At 43.3% G+C, this 27,817-nt stretch overlaps 1 protein-coding gene across 1 annotated transcript in view; it reads left to right on the top strand.

Moving 5' to 3' along the window:
* The window catches only part of ATG10 (autophagy related 10), a 192,561-nt gene extending 167,984 nt beyond the window's left edge, over positions 1–24,577 (top strand). Inside the window, exons 6-8 of the mRNA XM_007656389.2 lie at positions 19,303–19,400; positions 19,909–20,051; positions 23,740–24,577. Of these exons, the coding sequence (XP_007654579.1) occupies positions 19,303–19,400; positions 19,909–20,020 (210 nt within the window). The 3' untranslated portion in view covers positions 20,021–20,051; positions 23,740–24,577. The remainder of the gene's footprint in view (positions 1–19,302; positions 19,401–19,908; positions 20,052–23,739) is intronic.
* The last annotated feature ends 3,240 nt before the right edge of the window (positions 24,578–27,817 follow it).

Raw genomic sequence — 27,817 nt, 5'->3', positions numbered from 1 at the left:
TTCTGATCCTGCCCTCGGAGACCGAGTCCTGAGCCGGACTGGCACTCGGTCTGGCTCAGTGATGGCATTGCTTCTCTTCTTATGAGTCAGTCCAACCTGGCACTAGCTTCTCTTACTGAAGAAAGGTATGAGTGATGACGAGACCTTCAGCAACATAATATTAATTGAATCGATATGTGGGCTTTTGACATTTGAAGTGTCATCTTAGAGGAATGGTTAGATGCCCAGTCTATAAACCACCCTGTATCATATTTGGAAATGATTCAAAAAATGTATCGAAGCTCATAGTCTTGCCGTCTTGAACAATTTTCTCCAGCTCTTCTGGCACCGTGCAGTGTCACAGCGAAGACCTGTTCGATGGGGGAGGGCTTTAAAGAAGTGAAGGGACGTGACTGGAGAATGTATCTACCAAGCACTCTCCCAAGTACTTAATACAGTGTACCGCGCACAGTAAGGGCTCAATAAATACCATCGCCTGATTGATTTTGGTTAAACTAAGTCGAGGGAATGGGACATGTGGCACATCTCAGGGTAGGGGAGAGGATATGCCCCGAAGGTGATTCCTGAAAAAAGGGAATATTCCTTTTGCTCTTTCATTTCTCTGAGAAGTACCATATATTAAAGCTATGCAAAATAGAAACGAACCCTACCGTCCTGTGATAGCTTAATATAGTTGAGTTCCAACATAGCGTCCTTGCAGTTTCTCATGGGTTTTCAGGCTGCTTTTTGGGGATCTGTGCTCATTTCTCATATTTCTGACGATTTCTGAGGACTCTTTGGGCAGTGTGTGGTGAGGTCGTCCTCTGGTGGTCGCTGCTGGTAAAGTGTAGTCAATGTTTCTAGAGCGAACAGCTGAAAATGCTTGACACCGTGTAAGTGCGAATAGGAGAGCAAACATTTCAACAGCCATTCTCTAGTAAGAATAGAACCCTAAATTAAGGACGCTTTATTTTTGCAAACAAGGTGCTAAACTATATTAAGCTTTGAGCTATTGATCGAAGAGATCTCTGCCGTTTCAATATGCTGGGGGGATTGTGTGTGAGAGCGGGCAGGGTGAATTTTGCCAACTGCAGGAAGTAGTCTCTTTGGATTCTTTGCTTGGTATTCGTTCCCGAGTTCCGTATAGGTATTCCTTGGGTCTTGAGGAAAATATATCAGAAAATTTTTTCAATATGTATCCTTTAAATTCGATGATGCCGATCCCTCTCGAATGTAAGCTCCTTGTGGACAGAGAACGTGTCTCCCAAATCTGTTGTACTGTACTCGCCATAGCTCTTAGTACAGTGCCCTGCGCACAGCAAGTGCTTGATACATTCTCCCGCTCTAGATTGTAATCTCTCTGTGGGCCGGGAATGTGTCTCTTATATTGTGTTGTACTCTCTCAGTCAACTGTACAGCGCTCTGCACACAGTAAATGCTCAGTATTTATGATTGAATGGTTGTTGATTGAATAAATATGGTTGCTGCTGCTGAAGTTGATTTTTTGGTATGTGGGCGTGGCTGAAAAAACCAAAATGTGAGTGACAATCCTTCCCACATTGTGTACTCCGGAAGATTGTACCTTCCTGCACTTTTCCAATATTTTATATAGAGTGCCGGGCACTGCTTTTTCCACTTAGGGGTCCCAATCTTTCAGAGCCTCCATTCTCAGACAATTACCCTGTGACCTTTCTCTTTCAGCTGTCTACCGACTGTCCATTGCATTATTGCGCCATTTGAGGTTTTCCTTCATTGTATTTTAAAAAATTTAAAAACGTGTATGCTGTTTATCTTTGGATCATCCCATTCCCTCTTTCCAGTAAGCAGTTTTTTTAGTATCCTGCTTCCATTCCATTCATGTTCCTCACAGTGCCCCCTTCCCATCAGTGAAGGTGTGATTTGTTGAGCTGATGATATGGTTTGAGGCCAATAATAATGAAAATAGTAATTGTGATTTTTGCTATATGCTTACTGTGTGTCAAGACTCTACTAAACTGTGGGGCAGATACAAGATTATCACACTGGACACAGTCCTTATGTCCACTTGGAGCTCACAGTCTATGTATGAGGAATAATAGGTATTTTTAATCCCCATTTTACAGAAGAGGAAATTGGGGCACAGAGAGGCTAAGTGACTTGTCTAAGGTCACCCAGCAGGCAAAAGGCAAACCTGGGAGCAAAACCCAGGTCTTCTGGTTCCCTGGCTGTGGTTTTTCCCCTAGGCCTCACTGCAAGAGACTTGTAAGGAAGCTGTTTTAAAGTAATCCAACTGGGAGAGACGATGGGGGGGCTTGAACCAGGATGGTGATAGTAAGGGTGAACAAGAAAGGATAGATACACCAACCATTCAATCTATCAGTGGCATTTATTGAGCACGTACTGTGTGCAGAGTACTGTATGAAGCATTTGAGAGAGTACAGTACAACAGAGTTGGTCGACACATTCCCTGCCCACAAGGAGATTACAGTCTAAAAGGGGAGACAGGCATTAATATGTAAAAATAAATTATGGATAGATACATAAGTGCTATGGGGCTGAGGTTGGGGTGAATATTAAGTGCCCAAAGGGTACAGATACAAGAGTATAGGTGACACAGAAAGGAGAGGAAGTAGGGGAAAAGAGGCCCTAATCAAGGAAGGGGTCCTGGGGAGATACTGCATTACTAGGACTTTGTAGGTGGGGAGAGTGACTGTCACATATGGAGCAGAGGGGAGATCCAGATCAGAGGGAGTATGTGGAAGAGGGGTCAGTGTTGGGTGATAGATGCAATCGAGGCACAGTGAGCAAGCCGGTGCTAGAGGAGTAAAGTGTTCAGGGTGGGCTGTAGTAGGAAATCAGCGAGGGAAGGTAGGAGTGGACAGGGTGATTGAGTTCTTTCAAGTCAGTCGTAAGGACTTTTTGTTTGATGCAGAGCCGGATGGGCAATGACTGGGGGTTCTTGATTAGTGAGGTGACATACTTTTTTTACATATGATTTGGGAAACAGAGTGAAGTATGGACTAGAGCGGGGAGAGACAGGCGGCAGGGAGGTCAGCAAATAGGCCGATGCAGTAGTCAAGGCAAGATATGATAAATGCTTGGATTAGCATAGTAGCAGTTTGGATGGAGAGGAAAGGGCAGATTTTAGCGATGAAATATTGTCGTAGAAGCACCGGCAGGACTGAGACACAAGTGAATGTGGGAAGCAAATGACGCCTATTCGAGTGTAAACACCCTTTGTGCAGGACGGATGATTTGTGTTTCCGATATACTTCCCAAAAGCTTACTGAAGTGCTTTGTATTCACTAAGTGCTCAGTAAATACCACTGCTAGCACTTCCGAAGTTGTATGGGTTCTCGATCACACAGCATAAGGGTTTGAGTGAGAGTGGTGGCCAAGTTAGGAAGGGGTAAGAGATAAGATAATTTCCGTTTTTGATATTTTGAGTTTAAGGTGCTTAGTGGTCATCGGGGTAGAGATGTCCTGGAGGCAGGAAGAGTTTACTTAATCCCAGGTCATGTGGAAGGACAAGGTGGAAATGTCAGTTTGGGCATCAACCATGTAGAGGTGCTACTTAAAAGCACATGGTCAGTGGATGAGCTCCCTGAGAAAGTAAGTGAAGTGTGAGATGAGAAGCTAGAACTAAGCTTTGTAGGGTCCCCACAATTAGGGAAGGCTAAGGAAATGGAGGACCCTACAAAGGAAACTGAGGAGGCCCGGTTAGAGAGATCGAAAGACAACCAAAAGCGAACTACGTCATTGAAATCAAGGCCAGAGAATTTTTAGGCAGAAGGGATGGTCATCGATGTCAGAGGTAGCTGAGAGGTTAAGGAATAGCTTCAGGTTTGCCGAAAATGTATGTTTTCACCAAGTGTTTTGGCTAGAACTGATTAACAAATTAGGGAATGTTTGTCTGACAAGGTGAGCCTGTTTGGGTTTGGCTTGCCTTGCTATGAAAGGAATTGCTCATGGGCACGTGGGTGGGTGAGAACTACAGCACAACTCTTCCTTAATGCGAGGTTTTTGCAAGAGCACAACCCTCGCATTCTGAGAGAATCAGTTGTATTTAGTAGTGAAGCCCATTAGATTTTGCTCAAAGGAACTCATTAGCAGCTTTGTTGAGGGAAGTCATAATATAATGGAGAGGGCAAAATCCGTATAGCAGGGGGTCCAAGAAAAGCGTTGGTGAAGAAGAAATGGAGGCAGTGGGTATGAGTGTATGATAATATTTCTCTCTGAAATATTTTTAGCAATCCTATTTCTAAAACATTATTTTAATGCTTTGTTAGAAGTATTGCCTTTTAGAGTAAATTTATTGGCCATTCATAATTGGGGCAGCAGCGTGGCCTAGTGGATAGAGCAAAGTACTGTGAGTCAGTAGGGCCCGAGTTCTAATTCTGGCTCTGCCACTTGTCTACTGTGTGACCTTGGGCAAGTCACTTCATTTTTCTGTACCTCAGTTCCCTCATCTGTAAAATGGGGATTGAAACTGCGAGCCCCATATGGCACTGAGGCTGTGTCCAACCCGATTTACTTGTATCTACCGCAACACTTAGTACAGTAGCCTGGCACTTAGTAAGTGCTTAAGAACTACCACAGTGTAATGGAAGTATATAAACCATTGTTAGATATCCATGTGCATTTTCCACATCCTTTTGCATTATATCTCATGTGAACACTTGAATGATAGAAGAGGATCTAGCCCCAGTTTGGTAGAGTAAAGCTCAAAAACACTAGGTAGAAACTATGACTTGGCTAATGATACCTGATTGGCCCAGTAAACCAACCAGAATCCTTGAGCGAGTCGTCTACACCCGCTGTCTCCAACTTCTGTCCGATTCTCTCCTGGACCCCCTCCAATCTGGCTTCTGTCTCCTTTGTTCCACAGAACCTCTCTCTCAAAGGTCACCAATGATCTCCTTCTTGCCAAATCTAATGGCTTCTACTCCATCCTAATCCTCCGTGACCTCTCACCTGCCTTGGACACTGTGGACCACCCCCTTCTTCTCTAAACGTTACCCAACCTTGGCTTCACTACCTTGGTCCTCTCCTGGTTCTCCTCTTATCTCTCTGGCCATTCATTCTCAGTCTCCTTTGTGAGCTCTTCCTCTGCCTCCTACCCTCTAACTGTGTGGTTCCCTCAAGGGTAAGTTCTAGGTCCCCTTCTATTCTTCATATGAACTCATTCTTTTGGAGAACTCATTCGCTTCCATGGCTTCAACTACCATCTCCATGCAGATGATACCCTACATCTCCTCCCCTGATCTCTCTCCCTCTCTCCAGGCTGTCATCTCCTTCTGCCTTCAAGACATCTCTGCTTAGATGTCTTCCCATCCCCTCAAACTTAACATGTCCAATAAAGAGCTCATCTCCCACCCAAACCCTGTCCTCTCCCTGACTTTCCCATCACTGTAGGCGGCCCCACCATCCTTCCTGTCTCACAAGTCCATAACTTTAACATTATCCTTGATTCCTCTCTCTCATTCAACCCACATATTCAGTCTGTCATCAAATCCTGTCAGTCCCACCTTCACAACATCGCTAAAATCCGCCCTTTCCTCTCCATCCAAACTGCTACCAAGTTAATACAATCACTCATCCTATCCCACCTAGGTTACTGCATCAGCCTCCTTGCTGACCTCTCAACCGCCTGTCTCTGCACACTCCAGTCCATACTTCACTTCACTGTCCAGATCATCTTTCTACAAAAATGTTCAGGACATGTCACTGCTCTCCTTAAAAATCTCCAGTGGTTGCCTATCCACCTCCATATCAAACAGAAACTCCTCATCATTGTCTTTAAAGCACTCCACCACTTTGCCCCCTCCTACCTCACCTCACTTCTCTCCTTTTTCAACCCAGCCCTCGTACTTCACTCCTCCAGCGCTAACCTCCTCACTGTGCCTCGATCTCATCTGTCTTGCCACTGACGCCTGGCCCACGTCCTGCTTCTGTCCTGGAACTCCCTTCCTCCTCAAATCCGACAGACAATTGCTCTCCCCCCATTCAAAGCCTATTGAAAGCACACCTCTTCCAAGAGGCCTTCCCAGACTAAATCCCCCTTTTCCTTATCTCCCCCTCCCTTCTGCATTGCCCTGACTTGCTCCCTTTGCTCTCCCTCCCGACCCCCAGCTCCACAACACTAATGTTTATATCTGTAATTTTATTTATATTGATGTCTGTCTGCAGCGTGGCTCAGTGGAAAGAGCCTGGGCTTCGGAGTCAGAGGTCATGAGTTTGACTCCCGGCTCTGCCACTTGGCAGCTGTGTGACTGTGGGCAAGTCACTTAACTTCTCTGTGCCTCAGTTCCCTCATCTGTAAAATGGGGATTAAAAGTGTGTGAGCCCCACGTGGGACAACCCGATTACCCTGTATCTCCCCCAGCGCTTAGAACAGTGCTCGGCACCTAGTAAGCGCTAAACAAATACCAACATTTATTCTTAGAGAAGCAGCGTGGCACAGTGGAAAGAGCCCAGGCTTGGGAGTCAGAGTTCATGAGTTCAAATCCTGGCTCTGCCGCTTGCCAACTGTGTGACTTTGGGCAAGTCACTTAACTTCTCTGTGCCTCAGTTCCCTCATCTGTAAAATGGGGATTAAAACTGTGAGCCCCACGTGGGACAACTTGATCACCTTGTATCCCCCAGCGCTTAGAACAGTGCTTTGCACATAGTAAGTGCTTAACAAATACCACCATTTTTTTTTTTTTAATGTCTGTCCTTCTCACCTCTAGACTGTGAGCTTGACGTGGGCAGGGATTGTCACTGTTTATTGTTGAATTGTACTTTCCCAAGTGCTTAGTACAGTGCTCTGCACAGAGAAAGAGCTTATTAAATACGATTGAATGAATGAATGAATAACACCAACCTGGCTTGCTGGTGACTCCAAGCTGCTCCTCCCACTGGGTCACCTGGCTTGGGGACTGCACTGGGTTCGATGATGCCGAGGCTGATGGATAGTACTGCCAATCTGGTGCCTTCTCTACTAAGAGGGATAAGTGAATAACAATATTTTCTAAAGGGTAATAGGCCTTCTCCATGCCAATATAACCATTGCTCTTTACCTCTCATGGGTTCTATTTAAAGGAAAATGTCTGCCCCTTCGATTCAGATTCTTCCTTATTTCCCTCAATTCATCAGAGCCATTTCTTTCCACCAGTCCCCACTTTTAATATTAACACAGGATGTCCTCAATTTGTCTTTCTTCCAAGAATATCCGTACTTAAAAAAAAATCTATTTGAATTTGACCTCTGTTGTCCATCAGAGTTGAACACCGATTCCAACATGAGAGAGCCACTATTCTACACCATTAATCTGACTGGTCATTTCTGATGTTTAAAAAGCAGTGTAGCTTAGTGGACAGGGCACGGGCGTGGGAATCAGAAGGATCTGGTTCTAATTCTGGCTTTGCCACTTGTCTTCTGTGTGACCTTGGGCAAGTCACTCTACTTTTCTGGACCTCAGTTACCTCATCTGTAAAATGGGGCTTAATTCTGTGAGCCCTATGTGGGACGTGGACGGCGTCCAAGCTTATCAGCTTGTATTTACCCCAGCACTTAGTACAGTGCCTGGCACATAGCACTTAAAAAATACCACAATTTCTTTTAATAGAAATGACACTTGGGACAATTATTTTCAAACAACATTTCCCAGGATAGCTGAGGTTTTTTTTTTCCAGCCTTCCTGAAGCGTGGATATTGTTGTAGCCAAATTTACCCATCAGTAAGTTCTTTCTTCCTGAAATATTCTTAGCAATCCTATTTCTAAAACATTATTTTAATGCTTTATTAGAAGTACTGCAATTTTAGAGTTGCTACAATAAAACACAATATCCTGCGATTAGTATTATAATATATTTTATTACAATGATTTATAACCTGTATCATCATCATAAAAGTTCCTATGCAAGAGCAGCCCCATAATAACACTACTTGAAAAACATAGTGTTTCCTCAGTAATGGGGCTTCTATCAAACAACTTCATTATTAGAGAATGGGCTCTGTAATAGAAGTGCAAATAAAGAGTTAGAAAGGAACATTTTACACATGGCTGCATCCTGACCTGCTATCTTCTCAAGCATGCACCTAATCACTGCATCACCATGTAAACATTTACTGGGCTCTTGAGACATTTGGGGATTTCAGCCTTCCCAAATAACTAACATTAGAACTCACCCCGAGAGTATCTGGGGGCCAAAATGTAACCCTTTTGGTAAAGAAATGAAGGCTATTTCATATATTTATTATTGAAATTCTATACCTATCCATAAATTGAGGGCAGGGATTCTTTCTACCAACTGCATTGTCCTCTCCCAATGGCTTAGTAGAGTTCTCTGCACATAGTAAGCACTTAATAAATGCCTTTGATTGACTGAATTGAACAGAGATTATTATATGAAACATTCTTTTCTAAACAAAGTGCAAGTGAAGGTAACTTAGAAATGGGCCGTGTGTGACTAGCAAGGTGATTTGTATTATTATCAGCTATTCAATTTCTTAGCAGTATGGTTTAGTGGATATAGAGCAGCTCTGGGAGTCAGAAGGTCATGGGTTCTAATTCCAGCTTCACCACTTGTCTGCTGTGTGTCAGAAGGTCGTGGGTTCTAATCCCAGCTTCACCCCTTGTCTGCTGTGTGACCTTTATAATAATAGTGTTGGTATTTGTTAAGCGTTTACTAGGTGCCGAGCACTGTTCTAAGCGCTGGGGTAGATACAGGGTAATCAGGTTGTCCCACGTGAGGCTCACAGTTAATCCCCATTTTACAGATGAGGTAACTGAGGCCCAGAGAAGTGAAGTGACTTGCCCACAGTCTCACAGCTGACAAGTGGCAGAGCCGGGAGTCGAACCCATGACCTCTGACTCCGAAGCCCAGGCTCTTTCCACTGAGCCATGCTGCTTCTCATGGCCTTGGGTAAGTCCCTTCACTTCTCTGGGCCTCAGTTATTTCATCTATGAAATGGATATTGAGACTGGGAGCCCCATGTGGAACAAGGACTGTGTCCGACCCGATTTACTTGTATCCACCCCAGTGCTTAGTACAGTACCTGGCACACAGTAAGCGCTTAACAAATACCACCATTATTATTATTATCATTATTATGGAAGTAGTAGTAGAAGTAATATTTATTAAGCACTTAGTATCTGAAGAGCACTCTACGAAGTGCTGGGAAAGAATACCCAATCTAAAAATATAAGAGAACAGCGACTGGTGACAGACAGGTAAGGAAAGGTGAAACATAACACTAAAGGAACATAAAACAAATATGCAAAAGTAAACCAAGATATGTAGGGTGGCTTGGCTGAAGGGGTAGAATTTCAGGCTCCTTATGACTCAGGGTCTACATTCACAATCGTAGCCCTGGGGACCGGTACAGGAGCAGAAGGCGGCTACCGTGGCCTCTTCTAAGGTAGGGTGGAGATGATGCCATCCTGTTGCTGCTTTTCTCTTTCCCGCCAGGGTGGCCCATGGCAGGTTGCGGTGACGGTTTCTCGGTGATGCCGAGGAGATCTGATCCGTGATCCCGAGGAGGCAAGATGGCTGTCCAGTAGAGGTGGATGCCGAGGTTTCTGGAAGTGATGGTGGGAGAAGGAGGGCCCGGTTCCCTATGGATTCACCCTGCCGTCTGATAGAGAGAAGGGTTGGGGTCAGGATACAGCAGCGGCAACTTTAATCCACACAGCCCCAAGACATATCGAGAGCTGCGGCCCTAGGAGTCGAGTGGAGTAGGCTTCAGGGTTCTCGGAGGATTTTCTTGGCTGTCTGGTAGGGAGAGAATGGTTCTATGGTTGTATGTGGTTTTATTGTGAAGTGAGAAAAAGGACTTTTATTAAAGTTCCATTATTTCTTTTTGCAAAATGGAAAATATTATGGGAAAGGTTTGTTTTGATCCATTTGACCCATTTGTGGACAGAAGATGGATGTATAAAAGAGGGATAAAATGTCAGAGGAAGAAATCATGAGTGCTACAGAATGCTAAGTAATTGCTCTGATGGAAATATTTGCCACTATGGGCATGATTCAGTGATAAGGCTTTGCAAAATGCAACAATCTCTTAGAGAGTTGTTTGTTCTACATGGGAGAGGCAGAGAATATGTCTAAAAGGGCTAATGAAATACAGTCTCAAACAATGTGAAATAGCAAAGAACTATTGGGACCATTGCTGAAAGCATTCCATCAAGGCAGACATTTGCAGAATTATGCACTGAATTCACATATATCATCATACCTGTTAAGGTATAAAGAAAACAGCATGCTCAGTCATACAGCCGGAGTTTGGTCTTTGAGGGCATGATTGTACTGACATATTTTACTGGGGAATGGATCAGAGTTTAGCAGATGAAATGTTTAAAGCACACGGCAGTGTACATATAGATTTGGTTTCCCATAGGATTTCTCTGAGGATAAAATATAGGTATTTAAAATATTTATATGAACCTTAAATGAATTTGCTTATTGTTAGCTTTGCCTTCCAAGACTGGGCATTCCTTTAAAGTTAGTTTCAGCCGCTTACTTAGTCATTGCTCGACTTTTCTCTTCATAGTTTCTTTTCACTCACTTTCCGCGACCCAGATTTCCGACACCACAAAATATAGTTGAAAGAGGGGCGTTACAAAGTAGGAGGATAAGGATAGAGAAAGGAAAGGGTAGATGGCAGGGGTGACCAGAAATCTTTGCTGGGCTTCTAATAGCCTTTGGGCTTGCTTAACAATAATGTAGCAACTAATTGCTAAAAATCAAAGGGCTGGTTTTATTTGGCTGAACTTTTTTTTACCCATTCTCTCTTTTATTTCTGTTTTAAGCAATAAAATGGGGTAGAGCAATGGATTAATGGGAAGCAGCATGGCCTAGTGGAAAGAGATCAGCCCTGCAAGTCAGAAGGCAATGGATTCTAATGCTGGCTCTGCCACTTGTCTGCTGTGTGATCTTGGGCAAATCACTTCACTTCCCTGTACCTCAGTTACCTCATGTGTAAAATGGGGATTAAGACTGTGTGTCCAATGTGGGACAGGAACTGTGTCCATCCTGATTATCTTAGCACAGTGCCTGGCACACAGTGAGTGCTTAACAAATACCATTATGTGGATAGCATTGGAAAGATCACGGGCATGGGATTCAGAAAGTCATGGGTTCTGTTCCCAGTGCCACCACGTGTCTTCCATGTAGCTTTGGGTAAATCCCTTAACTTCCCCGTGCCTCAGTTCCCTCATCTGTAAAACGGGGATGCAGACTGTGAGCCCCATCTGGGACATGGACTCTGTCCAACCTGATTTGCTTGTACCCACCCCAGTGCTTAGCCGGGTGCCTGGCACATAGTAAGCGCTTAACAAATACCATATTATCCACACCAGCACTTAGAACAGTGCTTGATACATAGTAAGTGCTTAACAAATACCATCATCATCAGTATCAAGCAGGAACTCCTTATCATGAAGTCACGGCTCTCCAACAATTGTGCCCATTGTACTTATTGACTCTCCTCCCCTGCTACACTGTGACTCACACTCTTCGTTCCTGCCAGACTCACATTTTAACTGTCCCCTGCTTTCAACTCGCCCACAACCAGGAGCTTCTGCTCCTGCCATTCCCCTCACCTGGAACTTCCTCTCCCATCGATTTGCCAGACCAAAGCTCTCCAACCCTTCAAACCCAACTAGAATCCAGACCCTCTAGAAAGCCTTCCTCCATGAACTCCCCACATCCTAAATTGCAACAATCCAAAAGACACTTGTAGCGACTATGTAGTAAGACCCAGTGCAAAGAGCACGAGTCTGGGCGTCAAGCCACTTGCCTGCTCTGTGACCTTGGGCAACTCACTTAACTTCTATGGGCCTCAGTTGCCTCATCTGTAAAATGGGGATTAAATACCTTGTATCAACCTCAGTGCTCGGCATGTAATAAGCACCTAACAAATACCATGATTATTACTACTCAGCTTATATGTATATTCAATTATTTGTTTAGATGCTACCTGCTATATCCTTGTTCTTCCACCTCCTCCTACTATTTTTAATGAATTTGTTTCTATCTCTCCAGGTAGATTGTATACTCCTTGAAGGCAGGTACTGTGCCCTTTTCTTGCTTCTACTGCACTCACCCAAGCTTTTAGTAAGGTGCTCTGCCTCTTGTAGGCATCAAATTAATACTGCTAATTAAGTGATTGATTGAGGGACCCAGGAGAACCTAGGGACCCAATCTGCACACTTCGCACCTCTAACTCCAGCCTACTCTGTGTCCCTCTATCTTGTCCATCTCATTGCTGACCCCTCACCCACAACTTCCTCTGGTTCTGACACTCCTGTTCATATCCCACAGTCTTCCACCCTCCCTATCTTCAATCACAACTCCACCAGGAAGCCTTCCCTGACTACCCCCCATTTCCCCTATCTGCCCTCCCCTCTGCGTCGACTGTACACTTGGCTGTGTATCTCTTATGTATTTATATTCACCACAGCCCCACAGCATGTGTTTACCTATCTTTGTACTGTACTGTTTCTCTTTTCTCTAATTTATTTTAAAGTCTGTCTCCCCTGTAGATTTTAAACTCCCTGAGGCCAGGGATCGTGTCTACCAATTATTTTGTATTGTATTTTCCCAAATGCTCATTTCAGTGCTGGGGACACAGTAACCACTCAGTAAATAACATTGATTGATTGACATCTCTTACCAAGAACAGACCTAGAGGATTCCCTGAATCCTGTGCTATCAGGGCCCATCAAGGAGGTTTCTGTTAAGCAGATCGGTCCCTTGGTCCCGTTAGATGGCATAGAGAGAGGTTTTAGGAGGGTGGACCAAAAGATAGGAGATGGGAGGGGACCAGTGGGAGGGGAAAGGAAGGAGGAGAAAGGAGAATGCGGCCAGAGACTGATCATAGTGAACGCTCAATAAATACCTGTACCCATCACCTGGGGACAGGTTCATTAAGGAGTTGACAAGGCGAGAGAGAGAAAGAGACCCAGAACAGAAAGGCTGAGTTTTATACAAAATTTATTCTGTGAGGTGAATTGAATGATTTGATTTTGGATGAGGTGAATTGAACCTCCCTTTTGGGAGGAATATATTTATTTGATGATATAAGATCTTCCCTTCCCTAAGATCTAATGATATTCGATCTTCCCTGCCTCTGCAATCTTGTCCTTGCATGTGGCAAAACACCTACGTCCCACCCAGGAGGAATCACTTATGCTTTTTTCGCACATGGTGAGGCAGCTAGCTACCACTCATGAACCCTTCCCATGCAGGAGGAATTCGTTTTTGCGTTACACACCCATGGCAAAGCAACCTAGCTTCCAGCCCCCTGAGCGTTCAGTGGGACACTCACCTATCCCATGGCTTCTCAGTTGGTGCGAGAAGAGTGGGCATCCCACACTCTGGGCACAGGTGGCACACGGTCAGCTCCTGCAAGCTGGATCCCCTGCCCGGAAGGTCAGAGGTCACAGATATTTATTACACTAGCTCTTAGGCCATTACACCTTCTGGCCTCAGTTTATCCAATCTCTCCCCTCCCCCCTCCTCCACACCTAGTTTGATTAGCACGGGGGTAAGGGATACCTTCTCTATTCCCAGCTTGGCTGTCAATCTAGCAGTTTGGGTTGCAGGGCCAGTATCCCACCCACACTTCCAAATTCCGCCTTGCTGGCTCAAGCAGTCACGAGGCAGCATTTGACCTTGAGAGAGTGGGTATCCCGGGCACACCTTGGGACAATACCTCATCTGTAAAATGGGGATTAAGACTGTGAGCCACCATGGATGATGTCCATCTTCTTTTTTTTTGGTATTTGTTAAGCACTTACTATGGGCTAGGAACTGTACTAAGCACTGGGGTAAATGCAAGATAATTGGGCTGCATACAATCTCTGTCCTTACAGTCTTAATCTCCATTTTACATATGGGAGAACTGAGGCACAGAGAAATTAAATGACATGTCCAGGGTCACACAGAACACAAGTGGTGGAGCTGGGATTAGAACCCAGATCCTTTGACTCCCAAGCCCGTGCTCTTTTCACTAAGCCAGGTGATTGTCATGTATCTGCTCCAGTGCTTAATATACTGCCTATCCCATAGCAGACACTTAACAAATTCCATAAAAAAAAGATACCATTGATGATGAAGGGCAAGAATCTTGGGGAGAAGAGGGAGAAGGGCAGAAACAAAAAAAACGGGAAGACGGGGACAGAGAGAAGACACAGCAGGAGCATATAATGCTGATTTTTGTGGTTGCCCAGTACCATATCGGCCATGCTGGCAGCTTTCACCCTGCACTGTAGGTGATTGAGGATTTGATGCTGTGACTTGGGTAAAAGACCTGCCACAGTCCCCCACAGTGTCTTTATGGCTTACCTTTTAGTTGAGCTAATACTCAGTACTGCACAATCTTAAAGTCAACCAGCAGGAGAGATGAGGAGGAAGAGGAGGAGAAGCGAGAACCCACAACTGCTAAACCAGCTGGGTAGTCATCGAGAACCTGGCAAAGGTTTCCAGTGTGGAAATAGGACATTAGCTTGAGAGCGACAAAATGGGCAAACTTGGGTTGCATTGGGAGAGTGCTCTATACGCAGTAAGCGCTGAATAAATTCCCCTGATTAATTGATTGAGAGGAGCGAGGATAAGTTTGGGGAAGGATTCGATAGAGTTCCTTAAAGCCACTGGTCAGGATTTACTGCCTGATGCAGAGGAATGCACAACCTTTGAAAGGTTTTGTGGGAGTGGAGAGATCTGTGGAGCCGCATGGCCTAATGGAAAGAACAAGGGCCTGGGAGTTAGAAGACCTGAGTTTTAATTTCAGCTCCACCACTTATCTGCCATGTGACCTTGAGCAAGTTGCTTCACCTCTCTGTGCCTCAGTTCCCTCTTCTGCAAAATGGAGATTCAATACCTATTCTCCCTCCTACTTAGACTGTGAGCCCAATGTAGGACCTGATTATTTTGTATTTACCCAGCACTTAGTAAAGTGCTTGGAACATAGTAAGCACTTAACAAATACCACAATTATTATTAATTGAACAGAACCACATTTTAGAAAAATAATCCTGAGAGCAGCTGAAGAATAGTTTAAATACAAGAAAGGATGGAGACAGGAAGGCTAGTTAGAAGACTGTTTCATTAGATCAGTCAGAATATATCTAGCACCTGGGTCAGGTTAGTGGCTGTTTATAGAGAAGCAGGGAAATGCTGGGAAATATTGAGGAGAAAAATATCAGCAGAATTTAGTGATAGACTGAATATGATAGTTGAAAGAGAACGAGAAGTGAAGGATAATACCAAGGTTGTGGGCTTTCGGGGACAACAAAGACTGAGGTGTTCAATTTATCAGGAAGATGAGTTTAGTTTTAGATCTGTTGAGCTTGAGATGCTGGGTGGACATCCATAAGATACCCTGGAGGCAAAAGGAAATGTGAGACTGCAGAAAAGATGAGACTTTTCTGATGAGATGAGATGGTGCTAATGAGGGAATCATTTGCATCCAGGTGGTAGCTGAAGGCATGAGAGCAGCAGACTGAAGTGAAAAGAATAGGGAACCCAGGACAGATTCATAGTCAGGGGGTGAGAGGTGGAAGGGGAACCAGTAAGAAAGACTGTGAGGGAGGGAGTAGAAGCACGAGAGAACATTATCGCTAAAATCAAGTTTGAACCGCACTCCCGGAAAATGGAAGTGATCAGTAGTCTCAGGCAGCAGAGAGGTCAAGAAGGTCATTGGTGATTTTTAAATAATCCAGAGCCAGTAAAGAGAGCAAAACCTGATTGTAGTGGATCAAATTGGGAATACATAGAATCAGCAGTCTTTTTTTTTCTGTACCTGTAAGATTCCATTGTTCCCACTCAGGATAATAATTATAGTAATTCATTTCATTGATGTCATGGAAAATGTATTCCTCTGTCACAGTTACAGATGCTAATTTGTATGGGATTGTTTGTTTCTGATGCCTCCAACTATTCCACCCATTTCCGTGCATAAATGAGGCTGTTGTTAATTTCTTCATTCAGTATATCAAATTTTCCCATCACGTTATAGAATTTCAATCTTTTGTTTAATTAAACTTGGAAGCAGTAAATTAAATATTTTCTTCTGCCAAACTAAACTAAAACTATAAACCAAAGAGGCTAAGCCACCACTTTTTTTTTTTTAAATGGAATTTGCAAGGCTCTTGCTTTGTGTCCAGCTCTGTTTTAAGCACTGGGTTGGATACAAATCAATCAGGTCAGACAACAGTCCCCATTCCACATGGGGCTCACAATCTGTCTAAGTAGGAAGGAGAACAAGAACTGAATCGTTATTTTACAGTTGAGGAAATTGAGACAGAGAAATTAAATGACTTACCCAAGGTCACACAGCAGGGAAGTGACAGAGTCGGGATTAATCAGTCAATGGTATCATTGAGTGATTATTATGTGCAGAGCATTGTACTAAGTGCTTTTGTGATATGAATGTTCATTTTTTACTTAGTGCTATGTATTTCAGTGTAAGAGTATTATTGTGGTGTTGCAAATGGATGGATACATCACTCATAAGTTTCAGAATATTAGTTTGCTCTCCATAAAACTTAATGGGAACATTAAAATTGCATTGGTGGTCATTCTAATAGGTCTAGGCCATTGTGTGTTCTCCCAGTTCTCTGGGTTATTACAACAAATCGTAGATAGAACTTGGCTTTAATTAAATGAATATTAAATAAATGAATATTGAATAAATTGGTAATTATATAACTCTCTGTATTTTCAAAATGCTTTTCAATAACTGAATTGTTGAACAGAGCATGAGCTTAGGAGTCAGAAGGACTTGGGTTCTAAATCCAGCTCTGCCACTTGTCTGCTGTGTGACTTTGGGCAAGTCAAGGTGGTAGCTGTGCCCGAGTTGTCTCATCTGTCAAATGGGGATTAAGATTGTGAGCCCATGTGGCACATGGACTATGTCCAACTTGATTAACTTGAATCTACCCCAGCACTTGAGTCGGTGGCTGCCACATATTAAGTGCTTAAAAATACAATTTTTAAAAAACCAAACAACAACAACAACAACAACAAAAAATCCCACTTGTCCACATCCTCCCTCTTGCCAAGAACACCCTCCCCCTTCATATCCTACAGTCCACCATTCTCCTCAGTTTCAAACCCGTTCAAAAATCACATCTCCTCCAATAGGTCTCCCGTGACTACGCCGTCACCGTATCTCCCTTATGTACTTTTATACTACCCCCAGTCCCACAGCACTTGTACACATATTCTTATACTCTACTGTTTCCCCTCTCTGTAATTTATTTTAATGTCTGTCTCCCCTTGTAGACTGTAAGATGTTTATTAAAAACAATAATCATGGCATTTGTTAACCACTTACTGTGTGCCAAGCACTGTAGTAAGCACTGGGTAGATACAAGCAAATTGGGTTGGACACAGTCCCTGTCCCAAGTGGGGCTCACAATCTCAATCCCCATTTTTTAGATGAGGGAACTGAGGCCCAGAGAAGGGAAGCAACTTGCCCACGGTCACACAGCAGACAAGTGGTGCAGCCAACATTAGAACTCGTGACCTTCTGACTCCCAGTCCCGTCCTCTATCTACGACACCATGGTGTTTCTGGGCAGGGGTCATATCTATCGACTCTATCATGCTGTACTTTCCCAAGCACTAAGTACAGTGTTCTACACACAGTAAGCATTCAGTAAATACCACTGATTAATCGTTTATTGCAATAGGTCAGCATTATTATTGTCTCCTCAGGAAATTTCTGCCAGGGGAATAAAGTGGCAGAGACAGATTGACATCTAAAATGCCCTATCCCTGCTTCTGGTTTACTGTTTGTTTTGCCTTCTCTAAAACAAGTAGTTAAAGAAATGTGTGTCAAATTTTTTTTGTTTATTGAAATGCTTTGAAAAAATAAGGGCCCTGTTTAAAATTAGCATCTCACTAGATGAGAATGGCAAGCCAGATATTTCCATCCAAAAGTGTCAATTTTTTTTTTCCACAGTCATATTCACTTTGGGTCAGGGAGTCAGTAGGACTGGATTCTAATTCTGGCTCTACCATTTGTGTTGCTGTGTGACCTCGGGCAAGTCACTTAACTTCTCGATGCCTCAGTTACCGCATCTGTAAAATGGGGAATAAGACTGTGAGCCTCATGTGGGACAGGGACTATGTCCAAGTTTAACTTGTAACTACCCCAGTGCTTGGTACAGTGCTTAAAAAACACCATTAGAAAATGACATTTCTTTAGTTGTTGTTGTTACCTCAGTTTGTTCAAGTTTCTCACTTGTCTATTCACTTACCATTTTCTGTTCTGTAGGTCATTTTAGTGTCTGTCATCACTGCTAGATTGTAAGCTAGAGAAGTAGCGTGGCTCAGTAGATAGAACAAGGGCTTGGGAGTCAGAGGTCATGGGTTTGAATCCCGGCTCTGCCACTTGTCAGCTGTGTGACTGTGGGCAAGTCATTTAACTTCTCTGTGCCTCAATTCCCTCATCTGTAAAATGGGGATTAAGACTGTGAGCCTCATGTGGGGCAGTCTGATTACCCTGTATCTACCCCAGCGCTTAGAACATTGCTCTGCACATAGTAAGCGCTTAACAAATACCACCATTATTATTATTATTATTATTATTATTAAGCTCCTTGGGAGCAGGAGCAATGAGTGAGTGCTTGAAGATAGTAGTCAAGGAGGGAAGATGAGTGGGCTCAAATGATTTTAGAAGGTGATAAGGGTGGGGCTTGGAGGAGGAGAAGTGTGGCTATGGAAAGTCATTAAGAGATTTACTTCTAAGAGATGGCTGAGAAGGATGAAAGTGGGGAAGAAGGGGTAGGAGGAAGCCAAAGAGGTCAGGGAAAGATTCTGGGGAGCACACCCTGATGGTTTTGATTTTGTCAATGAAGTAGTTGGCCAGACCGATGGGGTGAGAGATTGGAGGTGGGGTCGCTGGGGGTTTCAGCAGGAAGTTAAAGATCTGGAGTAGTTGGTATGGAATAGTTCCAGAGTTGCATTTTTAATATACTTCATCAGTGGAAAATGTTGGCAAACTGAATTCTGTAAAACTCTGTGTAAATCGGCACCAGTTCATTAGTGCTGACAGCAGATGGTAGTATTTACACACAAATTCCCTTTTTGTTGTGAACAGTTAGAACTGTCAATGAAAGGAGTCTGACCAATTTGATGTTTTCTAATCCCCAAATGCTATTTGGAAAATGAAAATGGAGAGTGTTCCCATGAGGACATTTGAACATTCCAGTGATATTTTTCATAACTTTAACTGATATATTCCAAAGGTGGGAATTCAACTTGCTTTAATATTGAAAAGTTAGACTCTTGGTTCTAACTTTCTCAAAATTCAACTGAGAAACCAAATGAATTTTGATCTCTTTCAGGAGCACCCATTACTTGGACAACCATTTTTTGTACTTCATCCCTGCAGGACAAATGAATTTATGACTTCTATATTAGCTAATTCCCTAAAAGCCAACAGGTAAGAGGCACTGAAACAATACATTTGGCTGGATTAATATTTTAAAATGTGAAAATGTGAAATATAGAATATATATATTTGTGTGGCCCAGAGAAGCAGCATGGCTTAATGGAAAGAGCACGGGCTTGGAAGCCAGAGGACGTGGGTTCTAATCCCGGCTCTGCCACTTGTCTGCTGTGTGACCTTGGGCAAGCCGCTTAACTTCTCTGTGCCTCAGTTACCTCACCTGTCAAATGGGGATTAAAACTGTGAGCTCCAAGTAAGTCAACCTGATTACCTTGTATCTACCCCAGCGCTAAGAACAGTGCTTGGCACATAGTAAGCACTTAACAAATATCATAATAAATAATAATAATAAAATTTACATCATAAATCAGTAAAAAACAATTAAAAATCAGATTTTTCAGCCACAGTAGGCATCTCATTTTGGAAAAGAGCTGATTTTTACCCAGAATTCTATCTAGTATGTCAGATGTTTCTATTACCTGTATTTTACTTTGTTTCCTAGAAATGTAAACTACATCACATCCTGGCTGAGTGTGGTAGGGCCAGTGGTGGGGCTGAATCTTCCCCTGAGTTATGCAAAAGCAACATCCCAGCTGAATGAAAATACGGATTGAACTAATGAAGCAAAAGAAAACTCCAAGCAAGGTATTTTAGATTTTGATAAGTGCATGAAATCTTTTGTGTAACTGCTACACAATGTTCTCTTTTATCCCTTCCAGATAGTTAATTCTCCATGACAAAGGCATCTTGCTTAGATTTTCATTTATTTATTTTTATTAATGTCCATCTGTCCCTCTAGACTGTAAGCTTGTTGTGGGCTGGGAATGTGTCTACAACTCTGATATTGTGGTATTGTACTCTCCCAAGTGCTTAGTATACAGTGCTCTGCCCACAATAAGCATTCAATAAATCTGACTGATTGGTTGATTTTCCTTGTCTGGGGAGAGTTGGCCTGACCTAACTCCGGGACCTGGCCACTCTTTTTTTCTCAACTGCCATTTCAGCCATATCCACATCAATAAGCCCTTGGACTTTTACTCCTCCAGGCTCACTGTGTATGCACATGTCTTTATTTATTTTCCCTTTTTTTAAGGTATTTCTTAAGTGCTTATTATGTGCCAGGCACTGTACTAAGCTCTGGGGTAGTTACACGTTAATTGAATTGGGCACAGTCCCTGTCCCACAGAGTGCTCACGGTCTTACTCTCCATTTTACAAATGCAGAAATTGAGACCGTGAGAAGTTAAGTGACTTGTCCAAGTTCACGCAACAGACAAGTGGCAGAACCGGGATTAGGATCCAGGTCTTCCTTACTTCCAGGCCCATGCTCCACTAGGCCATGTTACTTCTTACAGAGAAGCAGCGTGTCTACAGAGAAGCAGTGTGGCTCACTGGAAAGAGCACGGGCTTGGGAGTCAGAGAACATGGGTTCGAAGCCCTGCTCTGCCACTTGTCAGCTGTGTGACTGTGGGCAAGTCACTTAACTTCTCTGTGCCTCAGGTACCTCATCTGTAAAATGGGGATGAAGACTATGAGCCTCACGTGGGACAACCTGATTACCCTATATCTACCCCAGCACTTAGAACAGTGCTCTGCACATAGTAAGCGCTTAACAAATACCAACATTATTAATATTATCATTATTGCATCCTCACCTGTAATTTATTGTAGGGTATGTTTTCCTCAGTAGCTTGTAAGCCCATTGAGGGCAGGTATCAGTTCTATCAATCCTATTGTACTCTCTCCCAAGTGCTTAATAAGGTGCCCTTAGAAAGTGTATAGTAAATACCATCAATTGATCAATCTTGTAAGGCCCTTGAGCGGCTCGTGGGAACTGTAAGGTACAGGTGGTAGCTCGAATCATGGAGAGAAATGAGAGTAGGGTTGTGGGGTGTTTTCTGAGGACATAAAAAGCAGGTCAAAACTAGGAACCGATTAGCTAATTCCACTGGCAGGAAGACTTTGGATTAAGCCCACCAAGAGTTTTATTTCAAGGGCCCGGGAGACAGAAGGTCACGGCTCTAATTCTGACTCCAACACATGTCTGCTGCATGACCTTGGGCAAGTCACTTCACTTCTCTAAGCCTCACTTACCTCATTTGTAAAATGGGGATTGAGACTGTGAGCCCCACACGGGGCAGGGACTGTGTCCAACCTGATTTGCTTGTATCCACCCCAGTTTTTAGTATAGTGCCTGGCACACAATTAATTAATTATGGTGTTTGTTAGGCGGTTACTATGTGCCAAGCCCTGTTCTAACACTGGTGTAGATACAAGGTAATCAGGTTGTCCCATGTAGGGCTCACAGTCATAATCCCTATTTTCCGATGAGGTACCTGAGGCACAGAGAAGTGAAGTGGCTTGCCCACGGTCACAAAGTGGACAAGCAGCAGAGTCAGGATTAGAATCCATGTCATCTTACTCCCAAGCCCGGGCTTTTTCCACTGATCCACACTGCTTCTCTATGTGAAATATACCCTAAAAATGAACAATATTTGTGCTGCCGCCCTGGCTGCAGCCTAACTTCCTACCGTGCTGCTGAGAGGTGTCCCTGGTTTGATTTCCTACACAATCTGCCTATGAAAGTCCTGATTATTGTCACTTGACCCTTGGTATTCATTGATTCATTCAATAGTATTTATTGAGCGCTTACTATGTGCAGAGCACTGTACTAAGCGCTTGGAATGAACAAGTCGGCAACAGATAGAGACAGTCCCTGCCGTTTGACGGGCTTACAGTCTGATCGGGGGAGACGGACAGACAAGAATGATGGCAATAAATAGAGTCAAGGGGAAGAACATCTCGTAAAAACAATGGCAACTAAATAGAATCAAGGCGATGTACATTTCATTAACAAAATAAATAGGGTAATGAAAATATATACAGTTGAGCGGACGAGTACAGTGCTGAGGGGATGGGAAGGGAGAGGGGGAGGAGCAGAGGGAAATGGGGGGAAAAGAGGGTTAAGCTGCGGAGAGGTGAAGGGGGGGTGGTAGAGGGAGTAGAGGAAGAAGAGGAGCTCAGTCTGGGAAGGCCTCTTGGAGGAGGTGAGTTTTAAGTAGGGTTTTGAAGAGGGGAAGAGAATCAGTTTGGCGGAGGTGAGGAGGGAGGGCGTTCCAGGACCGCGGGAGGATGTGGCCCAGGGGTCGATGGCGGGATAGGAGAGACCGAGGGACGGTGAGGAGGTGGGCAGCAGAGGAGCGGAGCGTGCGGGGTGGGCGGTAGAAAGAGAGAAGGGAGGAGAGGTAGGAAGGGGCAAGGTGATGTAGAGCCTTGAAGCCTAGAGTGAGGAGTTTTTGTTTGGAGCGGAGGTTGATAGGCAACCACCGGAGGTGTTTAAGAAGGGGAGTGACATGCCCAGATCGTTTCTGCAGGAAGATGAGCCGGGCAGCGGAGTGAAGAATAGACTGGAGCGGGGCGAGAGAGGAGGAAGGGAGGTCAGAGAGAAGGCTGACACAGTAGTCTAGCCGGGATATAATGAGAGCCCGTAGCAGTAAGGTAGCCATTTGGGTGGAGAGGAAAGGGCGGATCTTGGCAATATTGTAAAGGTGAAACTGGCAGGTCTTGGTAACGGATCGGATGTGTGGGGTGAACGAGAGAGACGAGTCCAGGATGACACCGAGATTGCGGGCTTGAGAGACGGGAAGGATGGTCGTGCCATCCACAGTGATAGGGAAGTCTGGGAGAGGACCGGGTTTTGGAGGGAAGATGAGGAGCTCAGTCTTGCTCATGTTGAGTTTTGGGTGGCGGGCCGACATCCAGGTGGAGACATCCTGGAGGCAGGAGGAGATGCGAGCCTGAAGGGAAGGTGAGAGGACAGGGGCGGAGATGTAGATCTGCGTGTCATCTGCGTAGAGATGGTAGTCAAAGCCGTGAGAGCGAATGAGTTCACCAAGGGAGTGAGTGTAAATGGTAGATGCTGTTGGGGTGGAGTGGGCTGATGAGAGAGCCTGTCACCTGGCAAAAGTTATGCTATTGCCTAACATTTAAGCACCGTGCTCAAATAGTGAACTATGTCATTTTAAAGTACATTAGCTTTTGTATGTAAGGTCACTGTGGGCAGGTATTGTGTCTGTTTATCGTTATATTGTACTCTCCCAAGTGCTCAGTACAGTGCTTTGCACACAGTAAGCACTCAATGAATATGAGTGAATGAAAGGATTAATGAATGATCGACTGACATTTAGAAGGATTTGCAGATGATGCTTGCAGCATCCATCCACTCTTGAGGTGGACTGCTCAAGTTTATTCTCAGAAAATGAACTGTCTGTTGCTATTTTACTCACTTCCATTTAAAAAAAATCTCTCTGTTTTCATTTCATCTTGTGCATCAGATACTTGAGATGAATTCAGAGCACCACTTCCAGCTGACATCAAACCGAGAGCACCAAAGTTCTGACTGGATGTGGAAGCTGGTCGGTCTCACCTCACAGTGACCTTGGCTCTGGATGTTTTCATTCCTCTTTGGAAGCAATGTGATCAACTGTATTTGTAAATGGAGTCATCATCAGAAAATACTGCAACCATTGGATTTGCCAGGAATTGCAGTAAAACATTTAGCATTGGTCAGGGCAGATGCCATCATAGTCCTTCCTAATATTTTCCTCTTTCTTCCTTTTCTTCTGGCAAGAGGGTGTTTTCTACCAGAAGTGAAATTGAAGGCCCATTTCCTCCTGCTTTTGTTTCTTGATTTTTAAGGGGAGTGAAAATTGGGACACATGGTTTGTTCTTTCCTCAAACTGACATGCTAGATAGAGATCATGGCATATCATGTGTCATTCTGCTGCCCCAAATGCCCAGACTTAGGAGAGAAGGCATTTGTTTCCTTCTTTACTGTACCAAAGGTTTTGTTCCCCCCATTTCCAATTTCTAATGTTTCCAGATAACAGACACTTGACCATCAAAGTAGGTATCTTGAGTAGATATCAAAAAACACAAATGTTTCATGTTGTTCCAAGGGAAATCATGCATTTCCACGGAATCCAATTCAGTAATAGATTCAGGCTGTTTTACGGGGCACTCAAGGAATTATTAAACTGTAGATTGCAATAATACTAGATTGTAAACTCCTCTGCAGACAGTCTTTCTCCTAATGCATATTCTCAAGTGTCCAGTACTTTGCCCACTTTAGGTGTTCAATAAATGCTGTTGGTAAAGATGAGAGAACCAAGATTATTTTGTCTCTCGTGTTGTAGTACTCAAAATAGGAAAGCAATGGTTTTATTTTCTGCTTCTCAGTTTTGCCAAAGTGATAATTATATTTTAAATCAGTGCATACAATAGTGAACTCTCGCTGTGAGCAAAGTATTATAGGAGGCACAGGTCCAGACTTCAGTCAGCTAGGCATAGCCGCCCTGCAAAATCCCATTGTCTATCTAGATTGCAAGGTCAGGCTGTAAGCAACTTCCACAGCTAACGTGTTAGCAGTTTTGAATTTAGCTGAAATATCTGGGGGAGTCCTTTTTCAAAGAATACAGCTGTTCTCATTTATTAACTTTCCAGATATTTGCATCTTACTCTAGATTTTCAAGTGCTCTGGATTTGCAGTAAGGAAAGCTCTTTAATTTGTGTTTCAGTAGTTAGAATGTACTTCATTTCATATTTTGTTGGGGGGGGGTGGTGGGTTGAATGGAGGTTAAGGTTTGAATGCAACTTGTGACCACTTTTTTATGGACACTAGGGATAATCTAAACATCAATCAATTTATTAACATTTGAAGTAGTGCCCTAAGCATTTACACCTGGGGAAACTAAGTAATTAAACTGGAAGGGGATTAGCAAGTATTTTTATAGCTTCTCTAGCAAATCCTGTATTCAGAACACTGCAGAATTTTTCTTTATATGAGGAGTGAGGTAAGGCAAATAGTAGAAAGAGTTATCTCCAATTCTCCAGCTTCTCGAAAAGCCAGAAGTGAAATAGAAATATGCTGACCCAGGCATGGAGATTCAGATGTGTGCTAGGCAATTCAGTACACTGTATACTACTTACATCTTTTCTATTTGCTTAGGGACTTTTTTTTACTGTTCATAATGAAAACTCTTATTTTTTGCTGAGGCAACATATTTGTCAACCCATGTAACTCCCAGGACCAAAAAAATGTAAAAGGTACACTGCAGCTGGAGTAGTCTGAATATGTCCATGCTGAAAATGTTATGCTTTCCTGAAAGATTCACTGGTGCACTGGATATTTTATTTATTACCCTTATTGATAAAGTGAGGGGAGCTGCCTTTTTTGGATAGACTAAGTTAAACCACTGATAGAGCGAGGGACCGTTCAGCTTATTTTTGAGACAAATTTAAATCTACTTTATTCAGAATTAGGCTTTACCATCATATGTTGAGAGAATACCTAACTGGACTTGCATGCTGAATTTGTTAAATATTCTTTCCAAAACAACTAGAAACATGAATTGTCTGAGAATAACAATGCCAAATACGCCCAAATTAAGTTTGTGTTTCTTTAGTTTCACCCAGCTCACCAACAGAAGTAGGATTTTGAGTGCATCTATCACAAAACCATAACCAAGGGGTAGAAGCTTATGCTTGTTTCATTTTATCATCAGCGGTAACATTAACATATTCATTTATTATGTGATTTAGAGAATCTATTGCCCTTTGGCTGATGGGCATTGGGCAAATGGATTCTGTTTGGACAAAACAAAAAAAAAGAGAAGCAACATGTTTCTAGACAAACCTCATCTGATTTACACTAAGCAATAATAGTATTAATAGTATTTATTAAACATTGTGTACTGAGTACTGTACCAAGCATTGGGAGGTGGGAATGTCCTCCTCCCCAGAAAGAGAAACTCCTTACCATCAGCTTTAAAACACTAACCCCTCCTACCTCACCTCACCGCTCTCCTATTACAACCCAGCCTGCAACTCTAATTTACTCCCCTAATGCTAACCTTCTCACTATATCTCAATCTCATCTATCTCACCGCAGACCTCTTTTCCATGTCCGCCTCTGGCCTGAAATGACCTCCTTTTCACATCCAATGGACAATTACTCTTCCAATGGACAATTACTTTCAACTCCTTCAAAGGCTTATTGAAAGCACACTTCCTCCAAGAGCCCTTCCCAGACTAAGCCCTCTTTTCCTTTTCTTCCACTCCTTTCTGCCCTGGCCTAACTTGCTCCCTTTGTGCATCCTCCTTCCCATTCCCACAGCACCTATGTACATATCTGTAATTTTATTCATTTTAATGTCTGCCTCCCCCTCTAGGCTGTAAGCTCATTGTGGGCAGGGAAAGCATCTGTTATAGTCTTATATTTTACTCTCCTAAGCTCTTCCTACAATACTCTGCGCACGGTAAGTGCTCAATAACTCCCCAACCCAACACCAGCTTGCCTGATCTCCAGGGCCTGTACTAGGTCCTCTGATTGGCAGCCAGGCTGGATGGGACAGGAATTTGAGGTTGAGATTCAGGAAACCCAAAAATGATACCTGCCCATCAGATGTATTTACTGATGCTACATTTCCTCAGAAAGGCTCTGGAAGATAAGCCATATGTGACTCCAAGAATCTAACCCTCCCTGCATCCTCCTATTCCCACTGGGCACCAAAGGCTGAATTGACTTCATACAGGATCTGGGAAAAAAAAATATTGAAAATTCCTTTTCAAAATTATGCCTGGCTTTGTGCAGACTCAGCTACTATATTTTTGGCTTCTGTGGCTTGTAATTTTCTTTGGAATGCCGTAGAAATGTCAAACTTTCTAGTTGGTCTTCCTTTTGAAAATTCTTTTCTTTTCTTTTTCCCCACCAAAAGTTTCCAAGACGGTGTCTTGGAATAAATGTAATTCCACATTCTAGTTGACATCATTAACTATTCTTTGGCAAAACATTACTGGAAAAAGAAAGCTTAGATCTACATTCTGCAAAGCTACTTTCCCAGTTCCAGCCTTGAAATTTTGACTCAGGTAGCATTTACTTGAAACTCAAAGGTAAACATGTCATAAGTGCATATTATATGTATATATGTGTGTGTGTGTGTGTGTGTGTGCTCATATAAGGCGTTTTAAAAACCAAGTAATGTTGATAGATAAATTCCTGTGCATGGTTAATAATGCATTCAAAAATCAGTCAAACATTTTCATGTCCAACACTTTTTAAGACAGCATGTCACATCTCTTTCTGCACTAAAGGAGCCTATATTAGAGGCCTCACTGTAGGGAAATCAACACAAAGTTGAAATGGAAGCCATCGGACATAAGGAACACCAGAAATTGAGGCAAGATAAATCTGTAATCAATGTGATAGAAAAGAAACAGACGTTTCTTACTGCCCTCTGGGACATATAGGACACTCGGGAAAGGTACTCCAGGCTGTCAGATTCCTTTCCGATCAAAAGCAGGCTGAAGAAACCATGCATAGCTAGGAGAGAAAAAGCTGTCAGAAGGCAGCCC

This window comes from Ornithorhynchus anatinus, chromosome 1, assembly GCF_004115215.2.
Source record: "Ornithorhynchus anatinus isolate Pmale09 chromosome 1, mOrnAna1.pri.v4, whole genome shotgun sequence".
Lineage (NCBI taxonomy): Eukaryota > Metazoa > Chordata > Mammalia > Monotremata > Ornithorhynchidae > Ornithorhynchus > Ornithorhynchus anatinus.
The sequence above is the reverse complement of the archived record's forward strand: the minus strand, read 5'-3'. Positions and strand labels throughout refer to the sequence as shown.